This window comes from Octodon degus, unplaced genomic scaffold (assembly GCF_000260255.1).
Source record: "Octodon degus isolate 3935 unplaced genomic scaffold, OctDeg1.0 scaffold00137, whole genome shotgun sequence".
In the NCBI taxonomy this organism is placed as follows: Eukaryota; Metazoa; Chordata; class Mammalia; order Rodentia; family Octodontidae; genus Octodon; species Octodon degus.
The window spans coordinates 6,505,667-6,524,402 of record NW_004524713.1 but is presented as its reverse complement, the minus strand read 5'-3'; the positions used below and the strand labels follow the sequence as shown (position 1 = coordinate 6,524,402).

The following is an 18,736-nucleotide window of genomic DNA, read 5'->3' as shown; positions in this document are numbered from 1 at the left end:
CCCCCACTAGTTTTCAAAGCACAGTTCAAGCACAGCACTCCCTCTCCTTCTTCCTGCCTCAAGGTGCGGCCAAGGCCTGCGGCTGGCTCCGCCCGCCTCTCTAGCCTCTCCGTCGTCGTTGGTCCTCTTGCCCCCTCTTTACCTTCAGCCACTCCTGCCAACTGCTGGGTCCTCAAACAGGCAGCACTCCCTCCCCGGACACACCAGGGCCTGGCACACCCCAGGTTTCTTCTGTGAACACTTTCCTCTGTCTTCTCATCTCCTGGGCGCACTTAACTTCTCCTATGGCCACTTAATGTCACTTCCTTAAAACTGCCTCCCACAGTACGCACCCATAGCCTTAGTGGCTTCCCTTCGTGGTCACTGGGTGAATGTGTCATGGTCCCAGAGCTGGGGACCCAGGTGCAGAGGGAGCGTGCCTGGTTCTGCCCACTGCTGCATCCCTTCCCTTTCCCAGCAAGAAGCCCAGCACACAACAGGCGCTCAGTGAGTGCCCGATGAATGAGAGGATCCAGTCAGCTCACACGCCTCCTCTGATGGAGGCATCGTTTTTTGGACACTTAGTTATAATATTTATGTCCATCTACACATGTAAAAAATTCAGAGTTTTGCCAGATACCTTTTTTATGTATTTGGTACAAGGTCTCACTACGCAGCTCAGACTCATAGTGATCCTCCTGTTTCAGCCTCCCCAGCGCTGCGATTACAGGCATGTGCCACCACACCTGGTCTTGGTGGCCAATGCATTGTGCTTGGTGGGGGGGCAGGTGCAGCATGTGGTGCCAGGGATCAAACCCGGGTCCCTGCTCTTGCCTAAGCAGGCACTTAGTCTGCTGAGCTATCTCATTGGCCCTTTGCCAGATACTTTGAATATTCTCCCATTTAATTCTCCCAACTACCTCTGAGAAAGTTCTAGTATCATTTCTATACGACATCTAGGGAAACAGGCTCAGAAGGCTAAGCAATTGGCACAACATTACAGAGCGTGTAAGTGGCAGAGCCTGTGCTCAAACCCATGTCTGTTCACTTCTAAATCCTAGACTTTAAAACCACTATACTACCCCAGTGCATCCTTGCAGAGTGTTTCATAGCAGTATAAAGTAACCAATAGCTTAGTCTCTTGTGGGGGTGGGGGACCTGTCACAGAGGATGGAAGTGAGCTTCAGAACCTGGTCCAAGTGAGCTGCCTGGGCTGCAGATGCGGGCACTCAAGGATCCTGGAGCAGTGGGGGAGGGGCTGGGAAGAGTGAGAACTCTGAGTGGTGCTCCTGCAGGGCTGTGCCAGTCAAGGAGAATAAATAGTGGAAGCATGCAAACCTGGCCTCTGCTGCAGAGATGTTTGAGAATGAAACTCTCAGAATGTGCTTGGCATCAGATGTTCTGCGTGCTGGAGGGGCTAGAGGATGCCAGAGAGAAAACAGCTCCAGCTCCCTGGCAGGCCTGGAAGAAGGGGGTACAGCCTCGGCAGAGTCAGACCCACTGAGGTGCTTTGATTCCACCTCTGCAGTTTCTGTCGCACCCAGCCCTGCTGTTTATGGATTCTCTAAGTTCCTAAGTCAGTGTCATGGGAAGCTCATTGGTGCCAGGTTGTGGGCTGCTGGTTCTGGGAACACAGATAAACTCCACAGTGAACTGTTGCTCCGGGGTGTGGGGGCAGACACGGCAGCAGCATCTGGGTCCATGGGGCTCCCCTGTGTGTCAGCCCTGTATGAGGCACCCCCAGTTGACTGCTGAACAGAAGCTGGTAACTGTGCTAAGACCGAGGCAGCGGCCATGGGACCCGTTGTCAGGCGAGGGAGACACTGTCTCCAGGAAGGCTTCCAAGGAGATGACCACTGATGTATCTCAAAGGAGGGGAGAAAGCCCAGCCAGACAGAAGAACAAGCCCAAACAAAAGCATGAGATGCCTATGGTGCCCGGGGAGTTGCTGTCGAGTACCCTCAGGCATGTGGAGGGCCAGCATGACTGAGACGAGCAGGAAAAGAGGCCGAGCTGGGTCACAAGGAGCCAAGGGCTTAGGCTTCAGGGGGCTACTGGGAGACCCTATGGGGGGCACGGCTGTGTCTTGAGTCTTGCATAAATCTCTTCCTCTGGAGAAGGAGGTTGGGTTTAAAGGGAACAAACCAGAGACTGGGAAGTGACCAGGAAGCAGAGAAAGAAGGGCGGGGGGTGGTGGGGTGAGGATTTGGTCCCAAAGATCAGATTGCTGTTGGGGGCCTTTGGGTTGGAGTGTTGGACGCTGTGATGAGCAGCACTAATCCCCGCTTCTGGAATGAAAGCCCCTGTCTCCAGGTGTGGGGAGGTTGCTGGAGGACTTCCTTCTGCTGCCTGATCTTTGGGGTCACCTCTGTTGAAGACAGTCATTTCAATAGGGTGCCATCCCCTCCCCTGGTAGTCCTATGCTCCATGACTGACTGAGCATAAAGACCTGGGCTCTAGACGCTGCTCAGAATGCTGCGAAGGGCCTGCCCAGCTGCAAGACCCTCCCCATGTGGGGGCTCCCTGCACAGGATGGCTGACACCCCCCTGGGGCTGGGGGCTGCTCAGCTGCCTCTTTGTCCCATCTTGCTTCCTGTTCTTCCCTCCCACAGGCCTTGGCCCACGAACTGTCCCGGATGGACCTTCCACACACTGCCACTTCTCAGAGCCTGCTTCCTGGAGAATCCAGCTGGTGGCAGGCAGGCCAGGAGAGCACTGGCTAGGTGTCCTGGCTGGCTGGTGAGAGTGACCTGGCAGGAAATGTGACTTAGAAAATGCCAGTGGGAGAGATGAGTGGTATTCAAGAATGGGGCAGGACCCCAGGACGGATGGAGAGGCCTGCTCAGCAGCAGAAATTGGAGGCAATTGGGATGGAGATGGGATCATGAAGTGGAGGAACCACAGTCTTAACCTTTTGCCCCTTTGCACCCAGAAGGTTGGCTGTGTAGAGGAAAAAGATAGGTAGAAAAACAATTCCACTGAAGACAATTACCATAATGAATGATGAATATGGTCATAGCCATAGTGAGGAATGCAGGGCCTCAACGGATGAATAGGAGTTTGCCAAGCCTATGCACCCATAGGAATAAGTCATACTGGGCAGAGGACCCAGCTAGGGAATGGTGTGAAGGCTGGAGGTGGGATTACCAGATAAAATACAAGACACATGGTTAAACGTAAATCTTATATAAGAAATGAATATTTCATTTATTTATGAGCTGGGGTCTTGCTGTGTTGTGCAGGCTGGTCTTGAACTCCTGAGCTCAAGCAATCCTCCTGCCTCAGCCTTCCGCGTAGCTGGGGCTACAGGTGCACATCGCTCATCCTAATTGAAATCTTTTTTTAGTATACATATGCCCTGTGCAGTATTGGGGTATATACTTTTGAGAAGTTTGAAAAAGACACACTTTTAAAAACTGATCATTTCTCTTCTCTCTTTTTTTTCCTTTGGTACCGGGAGTCGCCTCAGGACCTGGTGCTTGCCAGATGGATTATTTCGTTCCCTCCTCTCTCCTATACAAGCAGCCCCATGCACTACAGAGGCCCACACTTCCGCCCATGTTCCCAGGTTCAATCTGAGCCCCCCTTTGCTCGAATACCTCCAGGACTTGCCACTGTCCAAAGCCTCAGTCAGCCACTTGAGGTCTCCAGGTTCTGCTCTTCAGACTCCCTCTCCCCACCCCCCACCCTGGACATCTCTGTTTAGCCTCCTGCCTCTGGTTATTTGCTCTGGCCACTTCCTCTGCCTATGATGCCCTCCTTGCAAGGCTGCTCTGGCAGGAGGCCACCTGTGGCTTGTCTCCAGGGTGGGTGGAAGTGGTCAAGTCCACAGATGAGAAGCAATGGCACTTTGAGCAAGTCCTTTCACTTCTCTGAGCCTCCATCTCTTTGTCTCTAAAATGGGAACAATGCCACCTGTCACCAGGCATTGCAGTGTTTAGAAAACGTCACTCACGCTGTAAATAGTGTTGCTATTCTCCTTGCTTGTGGCCAGATCCCTGCTACTCCCAGGCGCACAAATGCGCATTTGCAGAACTGAATTGGCTCAAAGGTCAGAATCTTTTACACTTTCACTTGCTTCTCAGAGTTATCAGCCTGACAGTGGAACTTAGACAAATTTGACTTCCTGTAGCAAGGTGATCTGAAAGGAGACGAATGATGAGGCCACCATAATTCTGACTGTTTCACTCCCTCAGCTGGTAATGGGTCAAACCAGCTTCCCCACGATACCCCTTTGGAATCAAGCACGGCATCCACCCAGCTTCACCAATGGAAGTGGGTCATACGCGTAGCACATGTATCTCTCACTCTCAAACCCTCCCAATCCCAGACCGCAAAAGGTGATTTCTGAGACCTATTAGCATAATTACCCGACTGAACTGCTATAGAGAAGTGATTAGATGAGCCTGTGATTTTTGCACAGTTATTTGTCTCAAGCAAGTCACCTGAAGTTCACCTGCCATCAGGATTCATGGCTGCCTTCCATAATCGCAGGGAATTATTTTGCTAATAACAGAGGTACCTTGATCTAATTTAGTTTTAATGCCAGGAGGTGTCCTCCCAGAATAATCAGCTTCAGGGCAATTCTAATTTCCAGGTTTGTTACACGTTCTGGAGAGAAGGTTCGATTCAATGCGGCTCAAGTTACTTCTTTATCACCCAAAGTCATCTAGGGGCGAAATGGATCCTCCCTCTACGTGTTTGCAGAAAAAGGCAGGGAGAGGCCAGGCCCTAGGGACCTAGGGTGGCCTCCCAGCCAAGAGGAACAATGGGTTGAGGTAGATCCACCAGGCGGTGCAGAGAAGAACCCTAATTTTCCTTGCATTTCCTCATTTCATTCATGCTTTCACTCCATCTCCGGGGCCTCTCTTCTGTGCAAAACCTCATCTCCACTATTATTTGAATGCAAATAATGATAAGAAGCATGTAGCTCTATTCTAGGGGCTTTAACACTTAGCAACTCATTATATTCCGGGAGCAAGATGGGTGCTGCTATTGTACCCATTTTAGCAATAAGAGAACAGAGGCTGAAAAGTTAAGAAATTTCCCTCAGGCTGGGCATAGTAGTACAAACCTGTAATCTCAGCTACTTGGAGAATCACTGGAACCCTAACCCTAACCCTAGATATTTTTCAACCTCTGAAGTCCTTTATTGGGCCAACCCAGGGAATTTAGAGAGACCCTGTCTCAAAATAAAAAATAAAAAGGGCTAATAATATAGCTCAGAGGTAGAGTGCTTGGCTAGCATGTACAACGCCGTGAGCTATTGTCCTCAGTGAGAGAGAGAGAGAGAGACAGACAGACAGACAGACAGACACACACACACACACAGAGGCAAGCAGACAAACAGACAGACAGACAGAGACAGAGACAGAGACAGAGACAGAGACAGAGACAGAGACAGAGAGAGACTGCCTTAGGTCACACAGATAGAAATCAGTATGGCTGGCTGCACCTTCTCCAACTTCCCATGCAAGGAAGACTCCTGAGCCCAGTGGGAATTGTTGGCACGACTCTGCCATGAAATTATCATTAGCCTCATTATATGAGGAGGAAACTGAGTTTTAAGAGAGCATTGATTTGGTCCAGGTCAATGCAGTGGGTGAATGGCAGATGGGATTTGAATCCTGAGGTTCTGATTCTAAACTTAGCTGTTTCTTGGCCACAGCCAAGTCATGGTGAGGTGCTTTGGCAGAGGCTAGACGTGGGGTAGGTAGTTAGGCACGTTCACAACGGTTGGCTGCGCAGCGCTGCTCTCGTGTCCTGCTTTGGGGCAGTTCCTCTTTCCCATCCTCCACCCTATGCCCCAGAAACCAAGTGTCCTTTGTTGTCATTCCATCTTACCAAACAAAACCCACTTTCACATTCCTATTTATTCACTCATGTGTTTATGCTTTCAACAGAAGGCTGCCTGCTTGGCAGGAAGGGCCAGGAGGTCAACTGGCTTTGTCCCTCTGTCTCCCCTGGGCCTGAGGGCCACACTGTGCCTTCTAAATCTTATTTTCCTGGCAAGACCATCATTTGTACATGACCGAGGTGAGCAGCTCTGGTTGGGGCCAGGTTGCAGGAAGTGCATCGCCTTGAACCAGGCTAGAAAATCACCAGCCCAACAGAGCCTCTTTGCTCCTGGGTTCCTACAGCCAAGCACCAGGCTCTGCTGATAGTGGGTGTGCCTGCTGCACTGAGTAGGGAGTTAAATGCCTACCCAAGACCTCCATGCTATTCCCCCAATACCTAAAGCCAAGCCCTAGAGGTGCCTGTCAGCAAGGTCAGGCCCCACCTCTGAGGGATGAACATCCAGGAGCGGGGAGGAGGAGTCTGTGCGCATGCTCAGGGCAGTGGGTCAGTTCACTGCCAGGACAGGTTACTTGTCCATCCAGCGGCACATTTGCTTTCCCTCATCTTCTGTCTTTTCTAAAGCTACATGTTTCTCTTTTTCCCTCCCCTCCTTCCTCCAGCAAAAGTTCCTGGTTACTACCTCTGCACCGTCACCATCAAGGGAGTGGCGAAGGCTTCCTGCAGGCAGTGTGCAGGAGTATGAGCAGGAAGTGGTGTACAGGGGATCACAGATAGGCAGGAGGCAGCATGTTAGAGCTAGAAGCGGGGGTGGAGCAAACTCCTAGAGAAGCCTGCTGAGCCCCAGGGTTTGCGCTGCTGTCAGTACTGTTGGGGGGGGGTGCGTGTTGGTGGCCACCCCAGGGAGGTGCGATGACCTGTCCAAGGGCTCAAATAGGACCTGAGGGGCCATGAGGGGGCTGGAGCTGGATGCTGAGGGTGGGATGGAGCCCGTGGAGGACTAAAGCAGGGAGGCAGGAGGCCAGACCCTTGTTTGGAGGTTTGTCTGGCTGCCCAAGATTGGGGAGACTGTGTATGTGGGGGTGTTCTCATCCCTTCTCTCCTCTTCAGCCCCTGCCCTTCCCTGACACAGTGCAAGCAGCCTGGGTCCCTCAGAGACACAAGCACAAGAAGAGAGAGACTAGGCTGCCCACCCAGTGGAAGTGGCTCTTTACCACTTCATCTCTGTGGCAACCGGTCAGGAGGAGATCAAGACCCCACCTCCCTTGGACCTGGCTTCCTTACAGTGTCGCCATCCAAAAGGGGGCGGCTCGTCCACTGGGGGCAACTGCAACCCCTTCCAACTCCTGCCTCTCAGGAGCCCTTCTGGAGCCTGGATGATCTTCCCCACCCACCCCCAGGGCCCGGATCGTGGGGAAGGACAGAGGTCCTCTGCCTAGACCCCGGCTCTTCTGTTTGGCTTGGTCCCCAGCCCCACTGCTGCTGGGAAGCTCTCCTCAAACTTCATAAGCCCAGGGCCAGGTCAAGTACGGGGTGAGCCTGGCATTGAGGATAGAGGGTTTGGGGTGCCAGCCATTTCAGCAGAGCCTGGGACTGTCCTTTGTTGCTTGCATCCCTTCCACAGGGCCTGCCTACCCCAGCACAGCAGCTCTTCACAGGCCAGCGGGCAAAGTCCAGAAATGGTGTTGCTCGTCACATTGGTGAGCATCTTACAACGCGCAGGACAACAGTCCCCACTCAGCACAGCATTATCCTGGCCAGGAGTTGTAGAAGGTGAGAGACCCGGCCCCAAGACAGAGCCCCTCCCCCAGGGCGTCCCCTCCTCTCTTGCCCCCAGGCTGGGAACCTCCAGAACTCTTTCTCGCCTCTGCACAGGCTCCCTTGCAATAATATTGCCTTGCCTGCTGTGCCCCCCACCACCCGCCAGGATCTTCCCCTGCCAGCCACTAGCCCCAGCTGTGGCCTTCCTAAGCCACCTCTGATCACCACCCCCCTTTTTATGTGGGTACCAGGAATCAAACTCAGGACCTCATACTTACAAGGCAGGTGATGTGCCACTGAGCTATATCCTCGGCCCCACCTCTGATTCCCTGATCCTTTGATCAGCTTGGGGCCAACTTGACCCCTTCTGGGACCAGGTTTGCCTTTCTATACCAGGAAAAGTAGGGGTGTCTCCCCATCCCCCTCCACCTCTTCTTGGAACAGGTGCCTGGCTTTCACTGAAGCCTGAGCAGTCACACACATGCAATTTGGAGCAACAGAGCCAGAGTTCAAATCCTGAACAATCGGACTGTGGGCAATTGACAAACCTCTCTGCCTCAGTTTCCTCCTCTGTAAAATGGAGAGAAGTAGCCCAGCGAGTGCTGTGAGCTCATGAATCCTCCCTTCTGCTCCCCCAGTTCACTTCCTGAGTCATTCCTGCCTCCAAAGCTGAGCTTGAGCTGCGCTGCTGAGGACATGGTGGCAGGACTGCCACTGTCCTGTGGCTCCCGACCTTGGACTCTCTCCCTTCCCAGCTCCTTGGCCTCCCCTTAGGCTCAGCTTCTCCTGCTGGGGCTAGACCTCTGAGCTGTGGGCTTAGGAATTCTAGGGAGACTCAGTGCAGCTGTGTCCTCCCCATCTGGAACTATACATGTCTCCCCGAAGGACAAAGCCCAAGCCCTGCCCTGGCATCCAAGGCCTCTGCCCTCCTCAAGCTTTTCCCCATCCTTGCCCACATGGATTTGGGGGTACAGCTACTGAGTCACTGGAGGTTCCCAGAGAGGCTACTGTGTGAGCTCAACCCCAGGCCTCTGCCTGCCCTTCCCTTTGCCCACTCAGGTCCCCCTTCCAAGCTGCTGAGCTCTGGTCATCCTTCTGCTAGGAGCCCCTCCGCAGGGCTGCAGTTCTGGCTGCCATCTGAGTTTGGGGCACCTGTTCTAGCTCCTCCTGATGCAGTGACCCATTCTGGTGCTTTCTGGGCCTCTAGTGCCTATCACAGGGTTGCTGTGGATGGGTGGCTGGCAGTGAAAGTGGCAGAGATGAGTGTGGCTCAGCTGTCCTCCCATTCCAGTGGCTGACCCCAAGAACCACCCACTGTGGAGTGAGAGGGAAGGCAGGAGGGATTTGGACATTTCAGTGCCTGGCTTCTCTAGCCAAACTCAGTCCCAGTCTCGAGGGTGAGGCTGGGCACTACCAAGGAGTGGAACTCTCTGGATGGCCAAGGGCAGGCCCAGGTCCCCTCCTACCACTCAGGTGGAGTGGCCACCCTGCCAGGTGAGGCCCATTCCCACCAGAGGATTCAAGCCCTTTCTAATTACCCTCCTTCCCTTGTGTTGTGTTGCTTTGATGGGGGCCTTTGTAGCTTGCAAAGGTCATTCAATCATTTAGAAGTCACTCAACAAACACAACGGCAAGAGTACTGGGAGCACAGAGTTGAAGCTGTGAGATGTGTGCAGTGGGGACAGACACACTGACGGGGTGACCATGAGGTCACCAGGAGTGACAGGGTTGCCCCAGAGCCCTGTGTGGACAGGTGTGGGAGGTGTTAGGAAACAGGGCATCAGCATTCCTTGGCTTGGGCCCGGGGCCTGTCTGGAGCAAGGGAGACAGGAAAACAGTTAAAGAGCAACAGGCTATGGTCTTGTTGCGCACCGTAGGCCCTCTTGTTGTGGCTGGGTGTGCTTACAGGGGTGTCCAGGAGTCCCCCTGAGGGCAGGCGAGGGAAGGCTGTAGAGACAAAGAGAGGCAGTGACTGAGATGGAGATGTTCAGAAATAGAAACAGAGAGATGGAAGAGAGGAGAGAAAGATCAGGACAGAGGCAGGAGACAGCTGGGTCACAGAGGTAGGGAGAGAGAGAGAGATGAAGGCTCAGAGACAGAGACAAGAAGAAGCAGCACATCCAAAAGGCGCAGTGCCCTCCCTCTGTGCTCTCAGGAAGGGTGATGGCCACCCTCACCGCACACCACACTGAGCTGGCCTAGGAAAGACTAAGGGTCCCAGAGCAGGGCAAGTGATGAGCGCTTCAGGCCTCGGAGTCCCCCTGCCCACCCCTGGAGGAAGTGGCTGTCTTGGACCCCAGCTACTGGGCCTCGGGGACCTCCCACTGGGTGCCTGTTTTGTGTGTACCCCCTGCCTCCCGGGGGGCTGCCTCCTTTTTGCGCAGCCTCTTTCTGTAATCCAGCCCCTACCCCACCCCCAATATGCATTTTCAATGCTTAAGCACTCAGCCCAGCGTAACTCAGCCAGAAGCAGAGGTGGAGTCTGGGCAGAGGTTCAGCACAGGGGACAGGCGTCCCGGTCATTTCAGGAGCTGCAGCCCCTCAAGCTGGACACAGGCTGAGTGCGTGAAGCCCAGGAGGGCATGAGGACCCCGGTGCCCCCACCTGGGTACAGAATGCACCTTCCGCAGCCACAGGGCCCCTCCTGCGGGCGCAGCTACACAGCCACCGCGGCGCTGGCTCGCTTAAGGAATGTAGGTCACCGGCTGCAAAGCCTGGGGTTGTGGTGATCCAGCCATCCGGCACAGACAACGGCAGAGGCCCCGGATTGGATGGGAAGCCGCCCTCCCTCTGCTCCCTCTGCCCCGCAGGCTCCTGCTTTCCCCAGCGTCCCACCTGCCTCTGTGGGCTGCTCAGGGCTGACTTCTAGGGGGAGGAGGCACCACCAGGCTAGGCAAGAGCGTGGAGGCCTCAGAAAAGGCTCCTGTCCTTCTGTCCTGGCCAGCATGGATGGCACATGCCTGAAATCCCAGCCACTGGCGAGGTTGAGGCAGGAGGATCGCCACAAGTTTGAAGCCAGCCTGCGCTCAGGGTATCTCTCACGGTCACATCTGGAAAGACTGTCACAGATCCCCCTGTAGAAGATGTCACATTATGCCACAGGTATAGCAAACCCAGGACAGATGATGACCCTGATCCTTTCCTTTACCCCACATGCCAGCAGCCATATTTTCAGCCTGGCTGGCCAGGTGGCTCCCAGTCCAGAGGTGGAGACCAGTTGGGAAGAGCATGCAGTGGGACAGCAGGGAGCCAAGGTCCCCAGGGAGCCCATCCTGTAGTCAGGGAGACTTCCTGGAGGAAGTGACTCACTGAATTTGAAGAATGTGTTGTGGAGGCCAGAGCCCTGTGTCACCTGGGGCTCAAGCCCTGTTAAGGAGTTACATTCTATCCTGCTGCAGTGGGTAGTGGTTGTATGGAGAGTAAGGTGGGGTCAGGTAGAGGTGAGGAAGCCCTGGACGGGGAGACCCAGCTGTCTAAGGTGGGGCCTGGCCTCAGGTGGGTGCTGGGAGATGGAGAGTCAGAATGGAATTTGGGACCATTTAGGAGGTAGGTGGATGTTAAGTGGGTCCAGAACCTCCTCTTCTGTCTGCCATCTTCCCATCATGTGATGGGGGTTAGACAGAAGAGCCTGGAGGGATCCTTCCCTTGGCTTCTGGAGGTGGTTTCTGGGAGAAGATCCAGTTGGGAGGGGCCCAGTTGTGGCTTCTGGAGGCCTGGAGTCAGCTGGAAGCTGCGCCACCCAGCAGGAGGCACGGGCAGAACAATGGGAAAGGGCCCAGGGAGGATGGGCCCAGAGAGGAAGGGCCCAGAGAGGAAGTTGGGCATGGCAGGGCCTGCTGGGAAGGGCCTGCGGGCATTCTTGGAACCAGGGGGGTTGGAGCGACTTTGGGTGAATGCCTCAGTTTCTTCACCTGCAAAATGGGAAACTGAATAGTGTGCATAGAAATGTAGTAGATAGGGGGGACTTGGGGGAACTAGACGGATTTAACAAAGTTCTATGACTCCACATAGGCCCTTCAATAATTAAAAAAAATTTTTTTTTAATTATTTATTTGGTACAGGGTCTCACTAGGTAGCTTGGACTCATAGTGATCATCCTGTCTCAACCTTGCCAGCACTGGGATTAGAAGTGTGCGCCACCCCCCTGGTTTTGGTGGCTGGCATACTGGCTCCCAGGGCCAATGTGGCATGCTATACCAGGGATTGCACCCTAGTCCTTGCACTTGTCAGGCAGGCACTTAGACAGCTGAGCTATCTCCCCAGCCCAGGCTCCTCAATAAGAAGTGATTTATACTGCTCAGTGTTCATTGAGAAGGAATCCTGCCTGGGCTCTGCAGCTTTCCCTAGCTGGCTGTGGAGTGAAAGATCCAGTTCCCCCGGAGGGTGAAGGTGGAACTGGGCCTGAGCGTTAGGTGCCCGGTGGAGGGCGCCTTCCAGAAGCTAGTGAAGGGAAACACCTTTACCCTGAGCTCACAGGAGCCCTGAATGCACCCCCAGGATCTTCTCCCAGGAGGATTAGCCTAGCTTGCCCACCCCAGGCACAGGCCCTTCTCTGCCTCCCCTACTCCAGCTGTAGTCCCTGACCTTCTTGGGCAGCAGCCGGCCATGAGTGCTTCAGGCATCCTACCCAGAGCTCGGCCTTGCTGCCATGCTTTCCTGGCTGTGCTTCCTGCTCTCTCTCTTCCCTAATCAGTGGGGCAAGAGGGGGCACAACCCCCCTCCCACCTGGCTCTGGGAAGTCCAGGGGCCCAGGCATGGCTGGCCAGCAGGACAGAAACTCCCTGGGCATGGGGAAGGGCCACGGGCAGAGGGCCAGAAGATCCAGGGCTGGAAGGCATAGCAGAGGGGTGAAAGAAAGCAGGCTCCTGGTGGGTGGGGCATGTTCAAGGCGCAGTGTTCTCACTGGTGGGTGGCTTGGGGCTTTGAGCCCTGACAGCCTCCCCTGAGCAGAGGATGACTTCTTCCTGTGAGGAGTCCGTGGCTCCATGCATTCAAGCAGAGCCCAGCACAGAGTAAGTGCTCAATAAATGGGGCTCTGCTGTCCTAGTCTCTAGTGGGATCAGGGTCTCACCCTCATTTTTATCTGACAGGGCCCGAGACTGTGGAAGGAACCCGATCCTGGCATTCTTTCTGTATTCTGGGCTGGCCAGGCTGGATTACCTCACTGTGGATGGGGAAACTGAGGCCACACAAGGGCCCTGGAGGAGTGGGGAAGGCCTGGGAAGCTCCTCCCAGTCCTGTTTCACAGATGTAGCCTCAGAGAGGGGCCTAGCAAGCCCTGGTCTGGTCTAGAGAACAGGCTCCTCAGTGGGCCGATCCTATCTGATTCCCGGCTTGGCCCTGTTCCCTTGTTGTGTGGCTTTGGGCAAGTTCTGAAGCCCCTGCCAGCTTGGGGTTCCTTGTCTCTAGTATGAGAAGCACCTCAGCAACATGTGGGGAAGGGGAGGAGGTGATGAGTGGGAGGCATGTAGCTGGGCACCTCGCTGTGGCTTCTGAGATTAGCATCCACACACTACCAGCTAAGGCAAATGTCTACAGCAGCATCTGCAGCCTCGCCCTCTCGTTAGGACATCGAGCCTTCCACAGCTTCCAGCCCAAAATAGCTCTGTCTTTAAACCGACACTTCCCATTACAGCTGCTCCTGCCACTCGGCCGGTCCCTAACTAGATTCATGTGGCTCCTGCTATGTGGTTGCGCTTGTCCCCTGAGCCTTCAGAAAACGCTCCCCAGGAGGCAGGATTTTAGCAGGGCACCTAGAGGTACCCCCAGGAGACACCTGGGTGCAGCCATGGTGCTCCGAGGGCAGTAACACAAAGATATCAGGCTTTGCAGCCAGCATGACACTATGTACTCTGGGCCAGTTAGTCTCTGAACTCTCCTGAGCCTCAGTTTCCTCATCTAGAAAATAGGCTGCATACGAGGTTGCTTGTGAGTATTCAAGTAGATCATGCACAATACAGATAGTTCGTGGAGCCTGGCACACAGCAGATGCTCAGTAAACGGAACTGGTTGCTGTGTATACCTGTAGCCCTTGGGATTTCACAGAATCATATCCATCTGCCTCCCTACAGGCCTGTCAGGGAACCTGAACAGATTTCAGGGGACTATAGGGAAGAAACTAAAAGTTCTGAGGTTCTGAGCTATCTGTTTACCCCCAGGGTTTCCAAAGCAACAGGCCCCTTCCAGAGCGTCTCTCAAAGCCATCCACTGGGCCCAGCTCCTTCTCACGCGAATTGCATCCCCCAGTGCATAGCGAGCCCCACCAGCCTTCCCCTCCCGTTTGGGTCCCAAGACACCGGATGGTGGCAAGCAGGGAAGGCCTGACTCTGCTCCTTTGTCAAATGAGCAAGTTGAGTCTGAGAAAGCAGCAGGGACAGACTCCAGGCCCCCACAGACACAGGCAGCAGTGGAGAGGCTTAGGCCACAAAGAGGAGAGGAAGAGGGTGCTGAGTGCCCAAATGTAGACATTTGCCTCAGCGGGTAGCGTGTGGAGGCTAATCTCAGCCACTGATGGGGCTCCCCTTGGTGCTGTCTGCGTATTACCCGAAGGTGCAGTTCCCCACCAGGCAGAAGGGAGTCTCGGGCCGGGGAGATAGCTCAGTAGAATAAGCGCTTGCCTGGCAAGCGTAAGGGCCTGAGTTCAATCCCCGGTTCCGCCAAAAAAATTAAATAAATAAATAAAAATAAAATGCAGAGAGAGAAGGGAGTCTCACTCAGCCAGAGGCAGGGGGCCCAGACCGCCATCCCCAGCTAGGCCACCCCCAGCTTTGTCACCATTAAGGCCCCCGAGTCCCCCAAGTTGCTCAGCTTTCCAATCCTTGGCCAAGACCATCCTTCTAGGTATGAGGATCCAAGAGACCTCCAAAGGACCCAAGCACCACACCTGCGTGCCCGCTACACCCCCCACCTGGAATGCCTTTCCTTACTTCTCACCCTGCATTCAGTCGCCTCTTACTTGTTTGGCAAGTATCTGTCAAGGCACGTTACACCAGGAAGAGGGATGCTGTGGGGATACCAAGCACCTAGAGGTTAGTGGGGACTATATAGGGTAAGCATGTTGTAATGTAGAGTGTGGACAGGAATGGGTTCCACAAGGGACGAGAGGCTGAGAGTGGGCTCTCATTTGATGGATTAGAAGAACGTGGCCTGGGCTGGGCAAATAGCTCAGCAGATTAAAGCACCTGCAAGCAGGCACAGGGGCCAGGGATTTGATCCCCTGGCCTGCTGTGCTAGCCCCGTCCCCGGGGTGCGTTGAGACAGTGATTGAGACTGGGTATGGTGGTATGTGCCTGTAATCCCAGCTCTTGGGAGGCTGTAAACAGGTGAATCACTATAAGTCCAATCTAGTAGTGAGACCCTGAACATTCTGTAGACCCTTCTCTAAAATACAAAGAAGAAGAAGAAGAAGGAGAAGAAGAAGAGGAAGAAGAAGAAGAAGAAGAAGAAGAAGAAGAAGAAGAAGAAGAAGAAGAAGAAGAAGAAGAAGAAGAAGAAGAAGAAGAAGGTGGGCTACAGAGTAGCTGATCTTTTGAATAATGATAGGGATAAGGAAGAAAAATTAGCTCCAGGTGGTAGAAATGGCACATGCAAAGGTCCTGGGGTTAGAAATAGTTTGGGGCGTGTGGGAAAGGCCAGATCAGCACAGGTGAGTGTAGAGAGGGAGGAGAAGTCAGAGGGCTTAGAGAGGCAGGAGAGGCAGAGCTGGGTGATGGGGTCATGTGGGCTGCAGAGGGAGGCAGAGGTCCAGGAGAAGCAGCCAGAGAAGGGGACTACAAAAGAAATGGACGCAAAGCACCCACTGCTCTAGAGGCTAGATGAGGGCAGCATTCCAAGGAGAGGCCGGTGGTGGGTTTATGTGCCCTCTTTGACTCATAGGGTGCAGCCCTGGCCCCGTGCGGCTGCGTCTGATGGTGAGGGTCCCTGATCTAATGGGAGGGAAGGCCCACCGGAGCACCCTCTGTCTCTATCCATGTGCAGTCCCTGGGGAAAGGTCCCATGGGCTTGGGTAAAAGCCTGAGGAGCAAGGCAGGAGGAGCGCCCTCCCCAGGCGGGCCTGGGACCCTCCCCACAAGGGCCTGACCTCCACTCCTTCCTGCCCATCCCACTTCCAAGGCCTCCTCTGCCTCTCAGCCTCTTGCGCTGCCTGCCAGTGTCCAGAAGGTGAGTGGCAGCTCCCGCAGCAAGCAAGACAAGGGCTGATTGTGTGCGCGGGGCCTCCCATGGGACAGGGTAGCCTCAGTTTCCAGTCTTACCCTGCCCAGAGGCTGTTGTTACCAAACCTGAAGGCTGCAGGCTTCTGAGCCACCACTGGGCGGGGCGGGGAGGTCTCAGGCGCTTGCTCCCTTTGGTCTCTGAGACAAGGGTCTATACCCCTTGTGGGGCAGCATCCAGGAATCCCCCTAGGCCAGTCCTGTGCCAGGTTTCAGGTGGATAATACCGGAGGCAGACAGGCCCGTCCCACCCCCCGGCTCCTGGGGGACTCGGATCGGTTGTCCCTCTCCTGTTCCAGGCTGGGAGGTTTTCCATGGCAAGGACCTCTTGCTCTTTCCTTTCTTTTCTCATGCCTCTCCAGCCACTAAGCGCCACTATTCCCTGGGGTTTAGCTGCTCTCCTCCCTGCACTTCTGACCTCAACCCATGGTTCAGCACCTAGGGGCAGTGACAGGCCACCTGACTGCCCAAAGGTGTCCACGGCTGAGCCTGGACCAGTTTCCCTGGGAGCAGTAGCTCTGAATGTGGCAAAGGCCTCTCCCTGGAGGAAGCTGGGCTGCTGCAGGAGGCAGGGAATTTGGCCTTGACTCTGTGCCAGACAGACAGGCCTGGCGGGAATGGGGGAGTCCAGAGGTAAAACTCTATTTTCTTAGTGCAGATTGTGGTCCTAGGAGGACCTGTACCCCTAAAAGGCCAACCCAAGCTGGGATGAGGCGGACCCTCCACAACTCGTCTCAAGAGGCCATCAGGGCTCTCCCACTGTGAGCCCTAAAACCTGCTGCCCCCCATGCCTAACCCCACTCCTGCCCTCCTGCTGCCCTCTGTTGCCCAGAGACAGCCACTGTGTGCCAAGCAGCCTGGCAGAATGCGCAGCAGCCTAACCAGCTGGGCAGTCCAGGGAGCTGGATTCCCTGCACCCCTGGGGCCCCAGGCTTGCTGAGTCTGCCACGAAGGAGCCCATCTGAGGCTAGCAAATCCCTGACCAGGACTCTCTTCCCGGGTTCTCTGTCCCAAGCAACTCCCCCTGCTCCCCCAACACACTGCCCAGGGCTTCTAGTTTCCCGGGAGGCTGGGCAGGGGCAACTCCTGCCAGCGCAGCCTGGGGGACCCCGTACACTGGGGAGCATGCTCAACTTGAGCCCTGGCCTTTAATTACCAGGACTGATCCTGTTGCTGTTCCACCGCTGTCTCTGCACGATCTCACTAATTGAATCGGCCACAGCAGCAGGCAGGCCTGGGGGACAGCCAGTGAGACAGACACTCAGGGGTCTGCAAACTTCCTTCCTTTCCTTGTTAGCCAAGAGCAAAAAACAAACAGTCCAGAAACTCTCCCGCCCCCTGCCCCTGCACTACTGAGTCCGAGAGGACCTCTGCAGTCCTGTGCCCCATCACACGGGCACCCCTACCCACCAGGAGTCCTGAGACCAAACAGTGCCCTGCTGCCCGCCACCCCCCCCCAACTCAAATTCCTAAAGCAGAGAAAAGTCTGCCTGAGCAGCGGGGCTGAGATCCCCAACTCTGCCACTTCACCGGCATGGCTCCCCTACCGTAGGAGTCGTCTTGGTCCAGGAGGGAGTCGGGCTCCATGGCGTGTGGGCCCCCAGCCCCTGGCCCCACCTAATTTATGAACCGAGGCTGTCTCCATGAGCGTCTGGATTTCTCCTTTTGTATTCCATCTGGCGGCTTTTCCAACTAGATGACTGGGTATTCCTGCAAGCAGGCCCCTTTCCAGCCCTCGCCTTCATACAGTACATTTAAAGTAGCAGTAACCTCTTTTTCCTCCCCCCGCAGCCTGGCTGGGAACATTAGAAGGGCCGAGGCGGCGAGATGTCTAAAATAGGAAGACGCCGGGGACGTTTGGCCTGGCTGCCCGCGACGCTGGCTGCAGGGATCTGGCCGGGCTGTGCAGATGGAAAAGCTAAGAGGTGAGGCAGAGACAGGGTTTAGCATCTGGAAGCCAGTTCCGGGGCCCTGGGGACCTGTGGGAAGCGGGAGGCTGACCCGCTGCTGGCCAGGGACGTGGTCTGCTCTACTTGCCACCCAGCACCCAAACCCCAGGGGCTTCTCCCTGGCCCTGCAGGAACCTCCCACGCAAATCTGTTCTCAGACATTTCCTGCAGCGTGGGGGATGCACAATTTGACTCATCTATCCATTCAGTTAGTCACTAATTATTTATTTATTTATTTATTTATTTATTTTTTATTTTTTTTGAGCAACTAGTCCTCGCCAGACACTGTGCCTGCTGCTGGCTCTGCAGCAGGGAGCAAGGCGCAGCATCTGGCCCTCTGCAGAGGTAAATAACTCGCAGGTAGACAGGTCAGGGCAATGCGATGTGGGGGTGCCAAGTGGTGGGGAGCATGGGAGAGGTGGCCAGGAGAGCATGCCTAAGAGAATGGGCACCCGCACTGGGGCCTAAGGGTTGTGCAGGAGTTGGTCAGGTGAAGACGGAGGAGCAGTTGCCTGTGGTAGCCTTAAGCGTACACCACCGGAAGTTCAGATCAGTTCCGGGTGATTGGAGCAGAGTAGTAAAGGCCTGGGAGAGCTGAGGCTAGGGAGGGAGGCAGGAGCAGGTCGGGTGGGGCCTATGGGGACAGAGCCATGCCTACCTGAGGCAAACAGGGGTGACACCAACCCAGCTACCCTCGGAAAGATCCCCTGGTTATTGTGCGTTTGGGCTGTGGTTTGGGGACAATTTGCTAAGGACCACTAGAAGTACCACTATATGGAGTGTTTGCTCAGTGTGTCTCGCATGGGCCTCACGGTGGTCTCTTCTGGGAGGAATGAATCATCCCATTTTACAGATCAGGGCGATGTACAAGGTGATGTGACTTGTCCAGGGCCACCACCACGAGTGACCTTCAGGACAGGCCTGTACGCTGGAGCGGTCACAGCCTTGGCGGGGGAGGGGGGAGGACGCAGTGATTCATTCTCCTTCTCATTGTCCCACTAACCCAGTCAGAGGACAGGCCAGTCCCGTGGGCTTCCAGAG

The 18,736-nt window shown here is 55.0% G+C and overlaps 1 protein-coding gene across 2 annotated transcripts in view; it reads right to left on the bottom strand.

The window, feature by feature from the left end:
- Positions 1-17,495, bottom strand: part of Dab2ip (DAB2 interacting protein) — a 195,781-nt gene extending 178,286 nt beyond the window's left edge. The window contains exon 1 of one of the 2 annotated variants that reach the window (XM_004641488.3): positions 17,294-17,495. In XM_004641488.3, coding sequence (XP_004641545.1) covers positions 17,294-17,333 — 40 coding nt within the window. In that variant the 5' untranslated portion in view covers positions 17,334-17,495. The remainder of the gene's footprint in view (positions 1-17,293) is intronic. The other variant, XM_023701607.1, reaches the window with a different exon arrangement.
- Between the last annotated feature and the right edge of the window lie 1,241 nt (positions 17,496-18,736).